This window comes from Mya arenaria, chromosome 10, assembly GCF_026914265.1.
Source record: "Mya arenaria isolate MELC-2E11 chromosome 10, ASM2691426v1".
In the NCBI taxonomy this organism is placed as follows: domain Eukaryota; kingdom Metazoa; phylum Mollusca; class Bivalvia; order Myida; family Myidae; genus Mya; species Mya arenaria.
The window spans coordinates 71,645,571-71,662,248 of NC_069131.1; the positions used below are offsets into that span (position 1 = coordinate 71,645,571).

At 33.8% G+C, this 16,678-nt stretch overlaps 1 protein-coding gene across 2 annotated transcripts; it reads right to left on the bottom strand.

Moving 5' to 3' along the window:
- Positions 1-900: 900 nt before the first annotated feature.
- On the bottom strand, positions 901-14,736 carry LOC128206551 (epidermal retinol dehydrogenase 2-like). Of its 2 annotated transcripts, none has more exons than XM_052909109.1 (8): positions 14,524-14,731; positions 12,799-12,952; positions 11,549-11,733; positions 10,237-10,368; positions 9,616-9,706; positions 8,764-8,917; positions 8,368-8,493; positions 901-1,180 (listed from the first exon to the last, which is right to left on the bottom strand). In XM_052909109.1, the coding sequence occupies exons 2-8, from the start codon at positions 12,950-12,952 to the stop codon at positions 1,087-1,089; spliced, it is 936 nt and encodes a 311-aa protein (XP_052765069.1). In that variant the 5' UTR covers positions 14,524-14,731; the 3' UTR covers positions 901-1,086. The 2 variants fall into 2 exon arrangements, with proteins under 2 accessions (XP_052765069.1, XP_052765068.1); XM_052909108.1 differs by lacking the exon at positions 901-1,180 and adding an exon at positions 4,534-6,283 and having other exon boundaries at positions 14,524-14,736.
- Between the last annotated feature and the right edge of the window lie 1,942 nt (positions 14,737-16,678).

Consider the following 16,678-nt stretch of genomic DNA (forward strand, 5'->3'; position numbering starts at 1 on the left):
GTATTGCTTCAGAGACACTCCAGAGTTGTGGACCTTGAGATTAGTAAAATAAGAAGGTTGCTTCAGACACTCCAGAGTTGTGGACCTTGAGATTAGTAAAATAAGAAGTATTGCTTCAGACAGTCCAGAGTTGTGGACCTTGAGATTAGTAAAATAAGAAGTATTGCTTCAAACACTCCAGAGTTGCAGACCTTGAGATTAGTAAAATAAGAAGAATTGCTTCAAACACTCCAGAGTTTCGGACCTTGAGATTAGTAAAATAAGAAGTATTGCTTCAGAGACACTCCAGAGTTGTGGACCTTGAGATTAGTAAAATAAGAAGGTTGCTTCAGACAGTCCAGAGTTGTGGACCTTGAGATTAGTAAAATAAGAAGGATTGCTTCAGACAGTCCAGAGTTGTGGACCTTGAGATTAGTAAAATAAGAAGGATTGCTTCAGACAGTCCAGAGTTGTGGACCTTGAGATTAGTAAAATAAGAAGGATTGCTTCAGACAGTCCAGAGTTGTGGACCTTGAGATTAGTAAAATAAGAAGTATTGCTTCAGACACTCCAGAGTTGTTGCCCTTGAGATGAATTCAATAACAAGAAGTACTGCTTCAGACACTCCGGAGTTGTTGCCCTTGAGATGAGTTCAATATCAGGAAGTAATGCTTCAGACAGGCCGGAGTTGTGACCCTTGAAATGTCAGAATCTTACCAAATCTGTTTCAGTGGCTGTCTGTCGCTGTCAAAAATTGTCTTATACATATCAATTGACCTATATTTTACCATATAAAATTAATAATAACTATATTATAACTGTTTAACTATAATATAAATCGCCTCTTGGATGAAAAATGGCTTTCTGATCTATCTTCTTTCTTCAACTGATAGCAACAATGTTATGCTAAAGAAAAATGTGTATTGAAAAATCATTTATTACTACCACAAAATAGTGTCATAATACTGCTTTTATTTAATTTGTCAGAAGCTAATTATTCTCGCTGCTTCACTATAATGTGCATCCCCAGTTCACCGGAAAATAACATCCTCTCATGTTCACCACAAAATGTGAAGCGAACTATGTCAATTGTCAATGTTATTTGGTTCACTCAGCCTTCTGACGGCCTTTAAATTCGTCCATCAAGTTGTGGGCTCCGAGATACTTGCTGAGCAGGTAGCCAGATGTGGAAGGGATAAACCTGAAATAAAATAAACAAATATGTAAAGCTTGTTGAGGACATTTTGAACAATGGCCATCTATTATTATATGACAATACCCCCAGCAGAGCTATTGAAAAAGTGTCTTCTAACAGTTGTAAGTGGACCGTGCACGAGAATATCAAGTAATTCCACTAGCTGATACATTGTATTTAGAAAGGCCATGATAATAATGTAATGTTTATCTTTCAGAAAAATATTTCTATTTATCTTTTTATAAATCTGTATTTATTTACATATTAATGCATTTATTTGCTTACTAATATATGCAATACACTTATCGTCGTATAAGTCTGATACAGTTTCTCGTTTTTTCTTCAAAAGTGTTCTCTTACAGACTTAAGAAACAATTTCGCTAGGATGAACACGAATTTTATCCTTTTACTTGGGACAAAATTGGTGTTCGTTCTAATGAAACGGCTCGTACTGTATCTATTACGTGTCTGTACGAGGGGGAATGAAGGGAATCCAGTTATTGGATTAAGTTGTTGATTCCAATTAGATGCCAATTGGCAACATGTCAACCCTGTTAAAAGTCTTTGACACAGATGTAATGCTCATCGAAGTTGCACAAACTGTGTACTTAGGAAACTGGCCAAAGCATGGTGAAACCTCCATGGCAAGTTTTTTGATCCTATAATGCATGGTGAAGAAACAGCCTGGATACAACTCAATCCAGACCAGTTCTATCAAGAGTACTAATTTGACATTAAGCCTCTAAATGTGACCTTAATCTTTGAGGTACAGACCTGTGTATGAGTTTAGTGCGTGACACGACACCTCACTCTAGCAAATTTGTTTCTTTAAACATTTTTGTTGCACTTAAAGAGAATGTATATTCCATAACAATTGAATATGGATGAACTTCAATTTAAATAGCTAAACTATTTTCTTTACTTCCGCATTTGATCAGAATTTTTACACCCATAATGGAAAATGTTTTGTCAGGTGAAAAAAGAAAGACACAAGTTCAAATCATAGAAATATCTCACAAACACAATAGAAATGCTATGACAGAGATTCATATATCAGGTGAGCGATCTAAGGCATTTTCGGCCCTCTTGGGTTTATTAAGCTCTAGAAAAATATTTTTTTCTTTGCTTTTAAAGATTGGTTTATTTCTTTTTTAATGCTGAAAACCTTCCCAACAGATAAGGCTTAACTTAAATGACAACCTACATTATTTTTTACAGCCAATGAAATTGCCCATTAGTCTCAAAAGGAACCATACTTAAGCATATAAGATTTGTAGTTTAACAACTTAGCAGGCAAGACATCATAATGTGGTTCTTGGCCTGCTGAAAACAGGTTACAATCGAAGACATTAATAACAGCTTGGACACGACAACCTATGTCCTTATATATGCAGCATTCCATTGTGAATAACACTAAGTCTGACCTTGACCTTAGAGGTAGGGACATGGGTCTTGCACGTGACAGGTCGTCTTGATATGTCGAACACATGTGGCAAGTTATTTTAAAATCTGTACATACTAGGGAAAGTTACAGTCCCGACACGAAAACCTATACTCTATGTCATTATATGCAGCATTCCATTGTGAATAAACACTAAGTGTGACCTAGACCTAAGAGATGGGGAACCAAGTCTTGCAAGCGACACGTTGTCTTGGTATGTCAAACACATGTGGCAAGTCATTTTAAAATCTGTCCATACAGGAGAAAGTAACAGCCTGGACACGACAACCTATACTCTATGTCCTTATATGCAGCATTCCATTGTGAGTAAACACTAAGTGTGACCTTGACCTTAGAGGTAGGGACACGGGTCTTGCATGCGACACATCGTATTGATACGTTGAACACATGTGGCAAGTTATTTTAAAATCTGTCCATACAAGAGAAAGTTACAGCCCAAACACAACTAGAACTCCGCGAGTCGGATGTGTCGCCTGACTTATTATTCACTGTCGACATTATAGCTGTTAGATTGGCATTTTATTCATTTATAGACAATGATGTTGCCATTTAACTTTCAAGTGTAGGTGGCATTTGAACCCTCAATCAGATATACCTACGGAATAAGTTTCAGGTTGAAACCTCCTATAGTTTACGAGATATGCCACGGACAAAACCTAAGCAAGAAAATTAACAAAGGGCAATAACTCTAAAAATATGGCAGCAAGAGTAACGGTTCTTGTGCACTGCACTTGCCCTCAATGAGATCTATCTAGCTATGAAGTTTCAAGTTGATACCTCTTATATTCTTCAAGATATGCCCCGGACAAAACTAAGCATGAAAATTAACAAAGGGCAATAACTTTAAAACTAAGAAAGAAAGAGTTACTGTTATTGTGCGCTGCACTTGCCCTCAATGAGATATATCTAGCTATGAAGTTTCAAGTTGATACCTCTTACATTCTTCAAGATATGCCCCGGACAAAACTTTAAGCATGAAAATTAACAAAGGGCAATAACTTTAAAACTAAGAAAGCAAGAGTTACTGTTATTGTGCACTGCACTTGCCCTCAATGAGATCTGTCTAGCTATGAAGTTTCAAGTTGATACCTCTTATATTCTTCAAGATATGCCCCGGACAAAACTTTAAGCATGAAAATTAACAAAGGGCAATAATTTTAAAACTAAGAAAGCAAGAGTTACTGTTATTGTGCACTGCACTTGCCCTCCATGAGATCTATCTACATATGAAGTTTCAAGTTGATAACTCTTATATTCTACAAGATATGCCCTGGACAAAACTTTAAGCATGAAAAATAACAAAGGGCAAAACTCTAAAAATATGGAAGCAAGAGTAACAGTTCTTGTGCACTGCACTTGCCCTCAATTAGATCTATGTACATATGAAGTTTCAAGTTGATACCACTAATAGTTTAGGAGATATACCCCAGACAAGCGAAAATGGGACGCGGACGCCGCCGCCGACAAAAGTAACCCTTATATGTCGTCTTTTCAGGCGACACAAAAACCTATACTCCATGTCCTTATATGCAGCATTCCATTGTGAATAAACACTAAGTGGGACCTTGACCTTAGAGGTAGGGACACGGGTCTTGCACACAACATGTTGTCTTGGTATGTTGAACACATATAGCAAGTTATTATAAAATATGTACATACAAGAGAAAGTTACAGACCGGACATGAGTTATTGAGCCGGAAACACGGATGGACGGTGCGATTTTAATATGCCCACCTTTGGGGGGCATAAAAATATATGAGGAGAAGTTATAATGACTAATAAAGGCTCGCTAACTTTGCTCCCTCAATCCTTCTAAATTGTAAAGATTTTATGGTTAATCTTTTACATAGAATCAATCCGACATAGCCTTAATTATTAAATTAAATTATTGAAGTACACACTTTTTTTTACTTTATTTATCATTCAATAAAAATGTACATATAACCTATGACTAGCCAATAACATGATTGTATATGATGTAATTCTATTATAAAATACCCCAAAGATCTTACTGAACACCACTGGTGTGTCATGATGTTAAATGTGTGTGAAATACTGTCAACTTGTAAACCACATATTCGGATAACATAACATAGAGTGATAAATATAACTCACGGGGATAACATATGAATTAATCATTAACATATAAACATATGCAAAAGATAAAAATTAAAGATATATAAAAAGATTTTAAAGATGCACTCTTACTCCCAAATACAATTTATCCAATTGTTTAATATACCAAATAGGATGAATAAATGTTGAAAACAATGGTTCCTATGAAGGATACCGAGTTCAATTTTAAAGAAATGTGCAGAAAACATAGAATTTCTACTTAATGAGACTATAGTAGATCACAGTAAATATTTTTAGCACTCACCAATCATTTAATTTTTTAATTTTTTTCAGCTATTAAATACGCGGTTACAATCTTGTTATCCGTAATAAATATTTTCCTTAAATGCAATACTTAGTATAAAGTAGTCAAAGGTTTATCACTCAAAAATTATGTTTGTTATGCATGTGTATGTATTGATTTTGAATAAGAGTGTCACATTAAGTCATTTTCCTGTTTTACCTCAAGATAATTAATCCCACTGGTCATACAATACTGTAACTTAATCATTTATAAAGTACTTTGTTTCCATTCCTTTTTTTGAAAATAGATATTTTGTTGATACTTTCTCTTTTTCTTTTGACTATGAAAATTACAGGAAGTCCACTTACAATAAGAAATGACATACCAGCCCTATAGAACAGCTGGACAATTATAAATAATTATATAGTTACGAGTTTTGCTTTATATGTGCCAAATAAAAGATGTACCAAGTTTCATATTAATACCTTGAATGGTTATTGAGTTATAGCCAAGTTATATTAATGCTTGCATGACTTTTTATAACATCAAGGGGCATAACTTTACAGTTATTAAGGCCAGAGTTATGGGCCTTACTACAAAGGTCTCTGTTGTCACTTGTAACATGTGAACACAGTTTTAAGAGAACGTTGTTTCAGTTACAACCAAAGCTAAGGTTGACAACAATGCCCTCAAGATTATGAAAATAGTCATAGACGATAAACTTTTTCTTTAACATAAACAACCAGGATATAAGACTGCTGACAAAAGATCAGATTGCAGATTTTTGTAATTCCATTAAATATGAAAACATATTTTTGAATATAATATGAAAACCTGCCATCTTTAAAATTTGTTAGCAGTCTTATATTACTGGTTGCCAGACATTTACACAAAAAAGGCTCATTCCAAGACAAATACAATCAATCTGTGAGAGTGCAGCTTTGAAACAACAACATCAAAGGTCAAGCAAACATGAATTTTCTTAAAAGCATAAAAGTCATGTTAAATTTTCCATATGTAGAACAAGTCAATTATATCACAGTCTTGAAAGGGTATTCTTTGGATTTCACATGAAGTCTTTGTTTTTAAAATGATTTTTTCATCAACAACCATAATATATGGCATAATTTAAAAATGTCCGAGGGTTGACAAATTCGAAAATCACTTCTTGAGGAGTTGCAAGGGAGATAATTAATCCGCCTTGAGTTGCCTTCCCTTGAAATTGTCCATACAGTGACTAACGCCGAGGTGATCATTTAAAACTTGTGCAACGCTATGGGGAAGAAATCTGAAACACAAAAAGGTGTGAAATCATTTCAGTATCTAACTGTGTGCTTCAGTGTTTAGATGTCAATATAATTCACCTAGTTAGTACCAAAAGCTTTATTTAATGAACTTAGAATGAGAGCTGGCTTATTTCGATGATTGCTTTATGGCCATTTTATCAACGATCTACAACAAGAGTTTGACAATATCGTAATATCAAGATTTTTAATTAAGATTATCTTACATTTACTAAGTTAATTACAAGTTTCATATAAGCATTTAAACTAGCTGTGTACTATAAGACCAATACCACCAATTTGTTTGGAATTCAATTACATTACCACTTAAAATGATTTCACATCTCCAAGTGCATTTCCCAGTGCAAGATTACACAAGTCATAGAGGTGGATGTTATATAATTATACTGCATGCACTGTGTGATTAGAAATGTTCATTTTTATTCCCTTTTTTTACAATTTTTCATGATTTTTTTATCCCGATTTTAAATTGTTTGTTTTATATACACCTAATGATATTGGAATGAAAATGCCTTTAAACCAGGTTCAAAAACACAAACAATTGTCACTTTATTTAATAAAACATGACACGAATGTGGCAATGCCGCATTAAAGCCAGATTTTTTAATTGATGATGCAATTTTGCAAACCTAAGAATTGAGTTAGTGGCCTAGATTTTTAACCAAGAAGACCCATATTTTTACTTGTTAGAGATACCTTTCATACAAATAACCTGATTGAATTTCATGAAATGAACAAAAGTTAACAATTTGTATGAGGAAAAATGAATATTTTATAATATATATTATATAAATACATCAGCTTTTCCTAAAATATAAGTCCCACATACCTAGTGTTTGATCCCATATGACACACTTATAATCTAAGATTTCATGCAAACAATTTTTTTTTTAAAGTTAACTGAAATTTTAGTCTAGAACAGGGAAAGAAGTTTCCAAACATTTTACCTAATGACAGGTTTTACCATCCATATACACCAGAGTTGAGTGTAGTCTGAAATTTCTGGCACAAACACTGTATGTATCCTAAAAGCATATTGCAAATCACAAAAGCGCGTGTCTTTTTAGACTCCAAAGAAGCAAAATATAAAGATCCTGAAAACACAATCATAGACTGTGGTGCTGATGGGTCATTGCGTGCGTGTGTGCGTGCGTGCGCGCATGTATATTCAAAGATGAAATGTCATAGATATGGAGATTTTTTTGTTAGATATATATTCTGGAGAAAAAAAACTGTAAAAGTTTCATGAAAAAATTGAATTGATGACATGGGAAAATAGTTCCTAAGATTTGACCTAGTTGCCTAGTTTTTGACCTGAGGTGACCCATATTCACAAATGAACAAGACAACATAAACAAGCGTTCTAACAAAGTTCATAAAAATTGGATAAAAACTATTGACTTTATGACATGGAATACAAACTAAAATGAAGAATTGTTAACAACCGCCTGTACAAACACCCAACCATCTATTTTTCACCATTCTTTAACCCATAATTGTTCGATGTAAAGTCCAGCTACAAATCAAGAAAATATGTGTCTAGAAGATGAGGGCACATGCGTGTCATAAAGTGGAGGTCAAATGGTGTGCAAGCAAGCAATATATTTTACCATAGATAATAAGCAGGTGGGGGGGATTATCTTTATGGAATCAGCCTGGAAACCAGAGGATAATGCAGAAATCCCATTAAAGCTGGATTTTTGCATCAAATTTCTTAATTTGACCTAGTGACCTAGTTTTTGACACAAGACGACCCATATTTAATATGGTCCTAAATATCATGCTGAGTTTCCTGAGCATTGGATAAACACTGTTGAAAGGAATAGGAAACTTTAACACATTTTTTGTCCAATATTTGACGTAGTCTCATAGTTCTTACTGACATTTTTTATGAAAACTTTAACATCAATTTTTTTAATGGCCGCCCGCCCTGTTTTCGCCAATATCCCTTAAATTTTCTCAAAAATTGAAAATGCAGGGAATAATTAAAAAATATTCTCTAAAGAATAACTGCATAATATTATCCGTAAAATTCGGTGCATGGCATATTGCCTGTATATGTACCTACCCTTTAATGGCAAAGAAAACATAGAGGATCCTGGGTAGGGCCAATAACGTCTGATTGCAAAGCACAGCCTCAACAATTTTGTCAGCTACATAAGCCGGCTCCAAGATTGGAAGGAGAAATGGAAACCTGTAACAGAAAAGAAAACCCTAAAACACACTTGTATGATGAATTATATATATATATATATGTAACACTAGTAATATAGATGGTTTCATGGAACTTTCATGGAACTATATGTAGTCTTTTATATTTATCCAATAATAGATTACATTATATTATGCATCTACTAGTAAGTGACTTTAATGTCACTCTGGAAGAAATGCTTTAATGTAATTTAATCAAAATTTCAAACTTCAAGATTTTTCATATACATATTTGTATAAAATGATCTTATACCTAGTTTTAGCACCCTCAAACATCCCCGTGTTGATGAAGAAAGGGCAGACAACTGTCGTGTTGATTCCTGTTTTCCCCTGGGCCATTAACTCAAAGCGCAGGGACTCGTCAAAACCAACCGCTGCAAACTTGCTGGCACAGTAATCAGCAAGACCTGTATTGTATAGTGATGAATAGAAGTTAAACTAGATGGTTGCTTTTGTAAGTAAAAACTGATGTTTCCCCCTCTGCACAGCGTATCAATATTCAAGTTATTCCAAATCCTTCAAGAGATATAGACAAGACACAAAATGTAATCATATGACCATTGACTTCTAATTGTGACCTTGACCTTAAGCCGAACTAGTTGTAACATGCACTCTGCACATCGTCTCGTGAATATTGTTATATATAAGTTATTTCAAAAGCCTTGAAGAGAGCTTTGGCTTGACATCATTCCAAAAAGAAATTGGTGAAGATGGAAGCAGTTACTTAAAAAATAAAAAAAACACATGTTTGTATTTTCTGAAAACATATGCAGTGTCTCTGTCCAATGAAACATCAATTTGGAGTGGCCTTATATCTTAATTATCATTCAAATCATGCTTTCAGTATGTAAAATAGTGTTTATTTATTTATATAAATTGGTTTCTTTGTGACAGATATTTGTGCTTGGATATCTGGAATAACAAATTGCTATCAGAATGTTTTCCCTACTCCATAGGAAAAAAGAAAAATCAGTAAAATTAATGTGGTACGTCAATTGAGCTACTGCAAACAAATTCTTTAAGAATGACCTAAATGTGACCCCTACTAGTGCTTTTCGTACCTGTAACACCTATTAGTCCTGCCGAGCTGGCAATGTTAACATACCTGTAACGCCTATTAGTCCTGCCGAGCTGGCAATGTTAACAATGTGGCCGTGGTTTCTGGTCATCATGTCCGGCAAGAAAGCTTTCACAGTCTGAAAATGAATTGTATAATTTACATTACTCAATTTATGGTGTGAAAAAGAAATACATTGATGATTGTGTAATCGAAACAATATATTTCCTTACTGACTTATAATGAATGAGCCATCATGTCCAATTATTGGCCTATGGACATAATTCTTATCCATAAAATAATTATTTATGATTAATTATAAGGATAACCTGTTTGGATAAAATCTTCAATAATTGAAAGTCAGTTGGAATATTGATACCTACTGGTTAAACCATTTCAACATTATTATGAGGTCATGTGTGTGATTTCAAATTTAGCAACCTTAATGTGCAATAAATTGACATGGCTATAAATAAGTTTCTTACACACTTAAAGATATTAAAATAAAATAAATCTTATCATCTTTTAGCACTCTCATCATATCAATTTATGGAAAAGTCAAATAAAACAAGAAGGGCAAATGCTACTTTAGGCTTAAAATTGTATGTTACTGCTCATGAAAGCAACAAAATAATTCCCATTAAAGCCAATTGTCAACATTCCACATACCCAGAAGTGAGCCATGATGTTGACCTGCATGGTGAGGTCGATCATTTTGTCAGGGCAGTCAAGGAACTTCTTGCCCGTCACGATACCAGCGTTGTTAACAAGAATGTCTATCTTGCCCACGTCTGTCTTCACCTGGATTTAAAAAATGATGTCATTTATCATAGGTGTACACAGTCATCAAAATTAGACTTTGGGTGAACAAACTATTGCTTGGCATCAACATTCTTATCAAGCCTTGCAGTACAAAATCCAGAATTTGAGCAAGCCCACAAACGTTTTACCAGTGCAGGGCTTGTGATATTTTCAACCACTGTGTACATTATTTTTTTCCCATCTATGGTACTTCAGAAGCCTCTTGAGCATCACAATAATCACATTGTTCACCAAAATGTCTGTCTGGCAGACGTCTGTCTTTACCTAGATAATGATTATCAAAAAGCCATACATGTGTTCATCAATCTGTGAGAAATATTTTTGAAGCAAAGGCATTTTGGGCTTTTAAAATAATGAAATTTGTAGGCATAAGGAAACTTGAAAGACCAAATTTTAATGTAGGTAGCATGCAGAATAATTCCACAGAATGTGATTCAACACGTGAGTTTTAGTCTAATTTTACTCACTATTTTCCTCCAGCATACAACCTAACATAGGGAATTTCCACAGTAAAATTCTGTTGCACTGAAATTTCTATAGGCACAGAAGATAGTGATAGTTAAGTCTATTGACTGCCTCTTCAGTGTTTTCCAACCAAAAATAGCCCCATTCACAATCCCGAAAATTATTTTCACAAGTTTGAAACTTAAAATTCACAGTCCTAAACTAAAAGAAAAAAATGTCAATACTTTGAAAGTAAAACTAGAATAGATATGTTTAAATGCAGTCTTATTCTCTTAAAATTCTTTTAATCCATCATCTTATAGGGGGATTGCTTTGTTTCTTTGGATGAAATATATCATGCATGGTTAATACACATTTTTTATTCACAATTTTAAGGGCCCATTTAAGGCTCCATTCTAAAAAATGCTGCCCTGATACAAGTAATGCAAGATGTTAAGATAATATCCCTTCAGAAGTGATACATTCAGTGATTACTGAAGAACATCATCTACCTAGGCCTAAAAAACAAATACTTTTCAGGTTACCTGACCATATCTATGAAATAGGTGCCGACCCTACCATTTTTATAGTCAGTTGGTAAAAAAGAAGAATTTAAATGTGTTTCTTTTTGTCTGTGTTTATACTGATAAATACTGATATACGGATAAATTAAATGCCATTCATTTTAGGCCCTAGCTAGTATTTCAAATCTCACCTTGTCTGCAAGCTTGTAAATCGCCTCCCGGTCACACAGGTTGATGGTGTATGTATCAACACTGACACCATATCCCTTACAAATGGAGGCAGTCTCTTCATTTCCCTTATCATTCACGTCCCACAAGACAAGGCGGCATTTCAGCTTGGCAAATCTCTCCGCCATCAGACGACCGATGCCACTTCCTGCAATGAAATAATGATTATACCATAATAACATTGTGTCCTTTACAAACCATTTAAAGCTGCACTCTCACAGATTGAACGTTTTGACAACTTCTTTTTATTTTTTGTCTTGGAACGAGCCAATTTATGAGAAAATGCATGGAAACCAGTGATATAAGACTACTGACAAAAGATCAGATTTTCATATTTAAGTTCAATAATTATGTTTTATGCATTTTTCAACCGTTAGTAAAGTTTTTAGCCATAAAACATTATTTTTCGAACCCAGATATGGAAATCTGTAAACTGATCTTTTGTCAGCACTCTTATATCACTGGTTTGAAGATATTTGCGCAAAAATTGGCTCATTCCAAGACAAAAAAAAGTTGTCAAAACGGTAAATCTGTGAGAGTGCAGCTTTAACATGGCTGATAACCATAATTATGTTGTTACGAATTCTAGTTTTTATCTTTTTTTCCTATTTCAATTTTTTTTTATGGCTTGTAACAGTTCCATAGATCTGGCACTGTAAACCTCTCTGTCAAGAAGTTTCCGGAAATTGGGGCTAGCCAAACATTAATATGATAATAAGTTATGAAAAGATAAATAAAACATCAATAATGATGTAATGATATCAGTTGACCATTTTAAATAACCAGAGATTAATTTAACCTCCCGTGACAAAATAAACAACTTAGACAAAAGATCAGATCACAGATTTTCATATTTCCATTCAAAAAATTAATGTTTTATGGCTTAAACTGTTACTAAGGGTTTAAGAAAAATGCATAAAACATCAATTTTTAAACTTAAATAAAAAAATTTAATTTTTATCAGCAGTCTTATATAACTGGTTTCCATGCATTTTCGCAAAAAAATATGCTCGTTCCAAGCCAAAAAATAAAGTTTCAAGACGTTCAATCTGTGAGAGAGCAGCTTTAAAGCCATAAAAATAAAGCGCATAATAGAAAGTATTTTAAGAATATTTTAAGGTTCTGAAGGTGAGTCTTTTAGAAAAGAATGGGTCCAAAATTTGACCCTAAAAAGGGCAATTAATGGGCCCTGCTTAATACCAACACAACATACCAGCACCAGTGATGAGCACAGTCTCTCCTGAGATGTCCTTGCCCTGGATGCTGGCGGGAAGAATTGCACGGACAATCGCCACCAGCCAGTAGTACAGGACCTGTGCTAGCATAACCAACACGTCCCTCACATGTTCCATGACTGTGTGAGCCATCTGCAATAGTGACAAAAATACATGAACATCTTAAATTAAAAAAACACCATAAAGTACAGATTATCACCACTGGTAGAGGACCAAATATTTGTACATGGACAAATTCTTGTACGATTTTTGATATGGCAAATTTTTCATAATCTGTATTGAACATCTATTGTTTTAGACTAGTGGAGGACCTAAGTTGCAAAAATAACATGTTCTATAATGTGCAACTTCGATGGTAGAGGACCTAGTGAACAAAAATAATTTACATTTTCCATATGTTTGCAAGCCATGTTATATATACAAGTGTAACGTCTTTGGAATGTACTGTTTGCATGGGGGTTTGGGGTTTCAGGGGCGTGAAGTACGCCCAGGCGTACAAATGAATTAAGGTTCCCGCGAAATGGCAAGTAAAAAAGTCCCACATTAGGGGATATCGGTCAGGCTCCAAACCCATATATCATATTGGGACCAGAATATAGAAAAACCTTTACTTTTTCACCGCTCTAAAGTGTACGGGCGTACAATTCAAAATGCTTCAGGTACGCCCCTGGGTTTCTCCCTTACAAAAAATTTAAACAATTTGTAGTCGGAAATTGTGCATTTTGAGCGTATATTATTACTTTATTCTCAGAATTCTTCCATTTTGAAATAAACATGGGTGTGATAATCATACTGGACTAGTAAGGCCTAAAAAAAATTTGTTTGGTTAGGGTTACATCCTTCTCAAAAATAGGTAGGGTAGGTAGGCTTTTTTTATTTATTTTTTTATTTTTTTATTAGGCTTTATATAAAAAATATCATTTTCATCATTGGAGAATTGTGTTAAAGCTATCTTCTGTATAAGCATTTAAGGTTTAAACTACATATTGAAAAGCAATTTAAAAAAAAAAAAACGAATTTTTTTTTATTTTTTTATTTATTTTTTTAGTTTTTCATTTTTTTTTCTCAAACTGACTATAAAAATGGTAGGGTCGGCGCCTATTCCGTAGGTAGGGTCGGGTAACCCGAACCAAATGTATTTTTTTTTTAGGCCTAAACATTTTTTTTTTAATTGTTCCAGAATTTCTCTACTATTATACTACTGATCAATTGTTTATGACTCAATGATGCATACCTGGTATACTTCATTACAAAATTGTGAAATAGGTTTCCTTCGTTGATCATCTATTGCAATGTAAAGTTTATCTCTACTGTACCTGTGTAACCTGGTATACATGTACAGTGAACACTATATATATTTCTTTAATTAAAATTTAATTCCCCTTTTAATAAAGTTACTTCAAACAAAAACTTAAAGCAGATTCTCGGTTGGTAATTAATTCGCATAAAAGTTGAGAAAAAAAGACAAATAAAATGTGACTGTCTGCGTGAAAAAATGAACAAACATAAAATTACCATTACTTCCATAATAGCGGACTTTGTACCCTAACAATTTATTATCAATTATTAGGTAAATCTTTACAATGTACTATAAATGTACGTGCATCAAGTAAATAAAGTAAATAATTAATGCACATAAAAACTTCAAAATGCTTGACAACCTTTTACTTAGAAAATAAACAAAATAAATGATAAATTCTTACCTTTTTGTTGTGAACTGCTGAGGACTGTAGTCTGTAGTCTGGAGTGCCTTCCCCTTTACACTACTGTACTGTATTGTTATCGGGTAATTAGGGAACCAGACAACTTAGGACTGTTGCTGTTGTGGGCAATCGGAACACCTCGGCCAGTATCAAACAGAATTCTCCATAGATCTCGAAGCTTGCCGGAGATGGCCGAATTCTTTAGACTAGTACCCTACGTTACTTTTTGGTAAAAATATTTTTGTGTTGGCGAAAAGAGAACAAGGGTACCAGTCTAGAGTTATTGATTTGGAATATCTCGGCTATTTTTCTCGAAAACAAGTAAAATGGCCGAGAAACTCCGAATGAGAGTTGTTTTAATTAGTATTTAGTCAAAACGTCTTTCCATCAACCGGTATTCAATATTCTTAACATTTTAATTAACACATTTGAAGGGCATACCATTATTTATTGAGCATCATTATGAAAAAGACTAAGGTACTATTACCTTACTGTCACTGTAATAAAAAAGTGATCTTGTATAATGAGCTATATCCTATGAGTTTATAAAAAAATTGTATTCACATTGCAAACGTTGATATGAAATTCGAGTCAAAGATTGTAAATGTTGCTGTTCGTTCCTTATCTAATACAATCATTCTTTGATAAAGCATTGGATTTTTTTCCACCTTGAAAGTCAGTATTTATTTATTTGCAAGTCTAGGTAATATGTTCACAAACATTAACGTATTCTCCTTCAGATATCCATGCTCTTGTTCAACGATACTGTGTATCCTATGTCTTAACAAGCATTAATTTTCCTCAAAGAGATCATCTACGTTTAGTTTAATTTAGTTTCATTATTTAATTACACAGCAATTTTGGAACAAGTTATTACAACATTACATATATGTATTACTCTTGTTGGCACGATGTTACTATAGAGTATATGTTGAGTAGTTGGGATGACGGGAACACCCGGGGAGGGGGGGGGGGGGGGGCTCGGCTTGGTGATCGTTAGTAACGATTTAGGCCATAAAACATTATTTTTCGAATGGAAATATGAAAATCTACGATCTGATTTTTTGACAGCAATCTTTTATCACTGGTTTGAAGATATTTACGCTAAAAATTGCTCTTTCCAAGACAAAAAAAGTTGTAAAAATGGTAAATCTGTGAGAGTGCAGCTTTAATTCATGGTAATTTCTTAATGACTTCACGATGTTCTACAATTACTTTTGGAGTTTTAAAGCCAATTAGATCAACGTATAGATAAGCTCACGTCATAATTATTAACAACTTTAAAACTACTTATGCTATTGAATATCTTGACGCAACTTTTGGTCAGACACTACCTTTTGATTCTATGGCTCGTTCCATATTAAAAAAGGCTAACGCAAATAATAAAATATCTATATCTGAAGAAAGGTTACCTTACAAAACACACCAAGAAACTCCTTCTCATGGCCTTAATTCAAAGCCATTTCGATTATGCCTATTCTATGTGGTAATATGGTCTGACCAAGTTACTTAAACCAAGCTCCAAATCACACAAAATAAATTAATGAGGTTTGGTTTGGATCTTAATGCAAGGTCGCACATTGGGCCAAAATAATTTAAATCACTCAACTGGTTACCTGTCAACAAACGCACGTGTATACCAGATTTGTCTAGGTATATACTTCATGTCTTTAATATAATTAAAATGGCATAGCCCCGGACTACATGGGAGAAAATTTCATCCCCCAAGACACTGTACACACACATAGTACAAGGTTAAGTCAGTAAGGGGCTTTTGCTGTTCCGAATTTGAAAGGTTTTGAGTCCTTTTTCATTTCTTGTATTTCCCTATGAACCAATTTGCCTTCTAACATAGCACAGACGTGAGACATTACCTGTTTTTAAATCGCTAGTAAATAATCATTTTTTGAGGCAATTTAGAATAATTATTTATTGTATTGAAAGGTTAGGGTTTAAATAAAGAATTGTCGGTGTTTTTATGTAAGAATTGATCATATATATTATCTTATTTTTTTGCATTTAGTTATTCAAAGAATTTCAGAATAGGAATTATTTTAACTTAAGCTCGCATTTTATTAGTAGTACATACTGTGATATTCATACTATAATGTGATAATTAAATACATATTTTGCTCAAATTCATACACATAATATC

Coding starts and splice junctions, on each gene's coding strand:
- LOC128206551 (XM_052909108.1), bottom strand. CDS start 12,952: ATGGCTCACACAGTCATGGAACATGTGAGGGACGTGTTGGTTATGCTA. Junction 9,707..10,236: donor ACATCATGGCTCACTTCTGG/GTATGTGGAATG, acceptor ATTCATTTTCAG/ACTGTGAAAGCTTTCTTGCC. Junction 8,918..9,615: donor AGGACTAATAGGCGTTACAG/GTATGTTAACAT, acceptor TATACAATACAG/GTCTTGCTGATTACTGTGCC.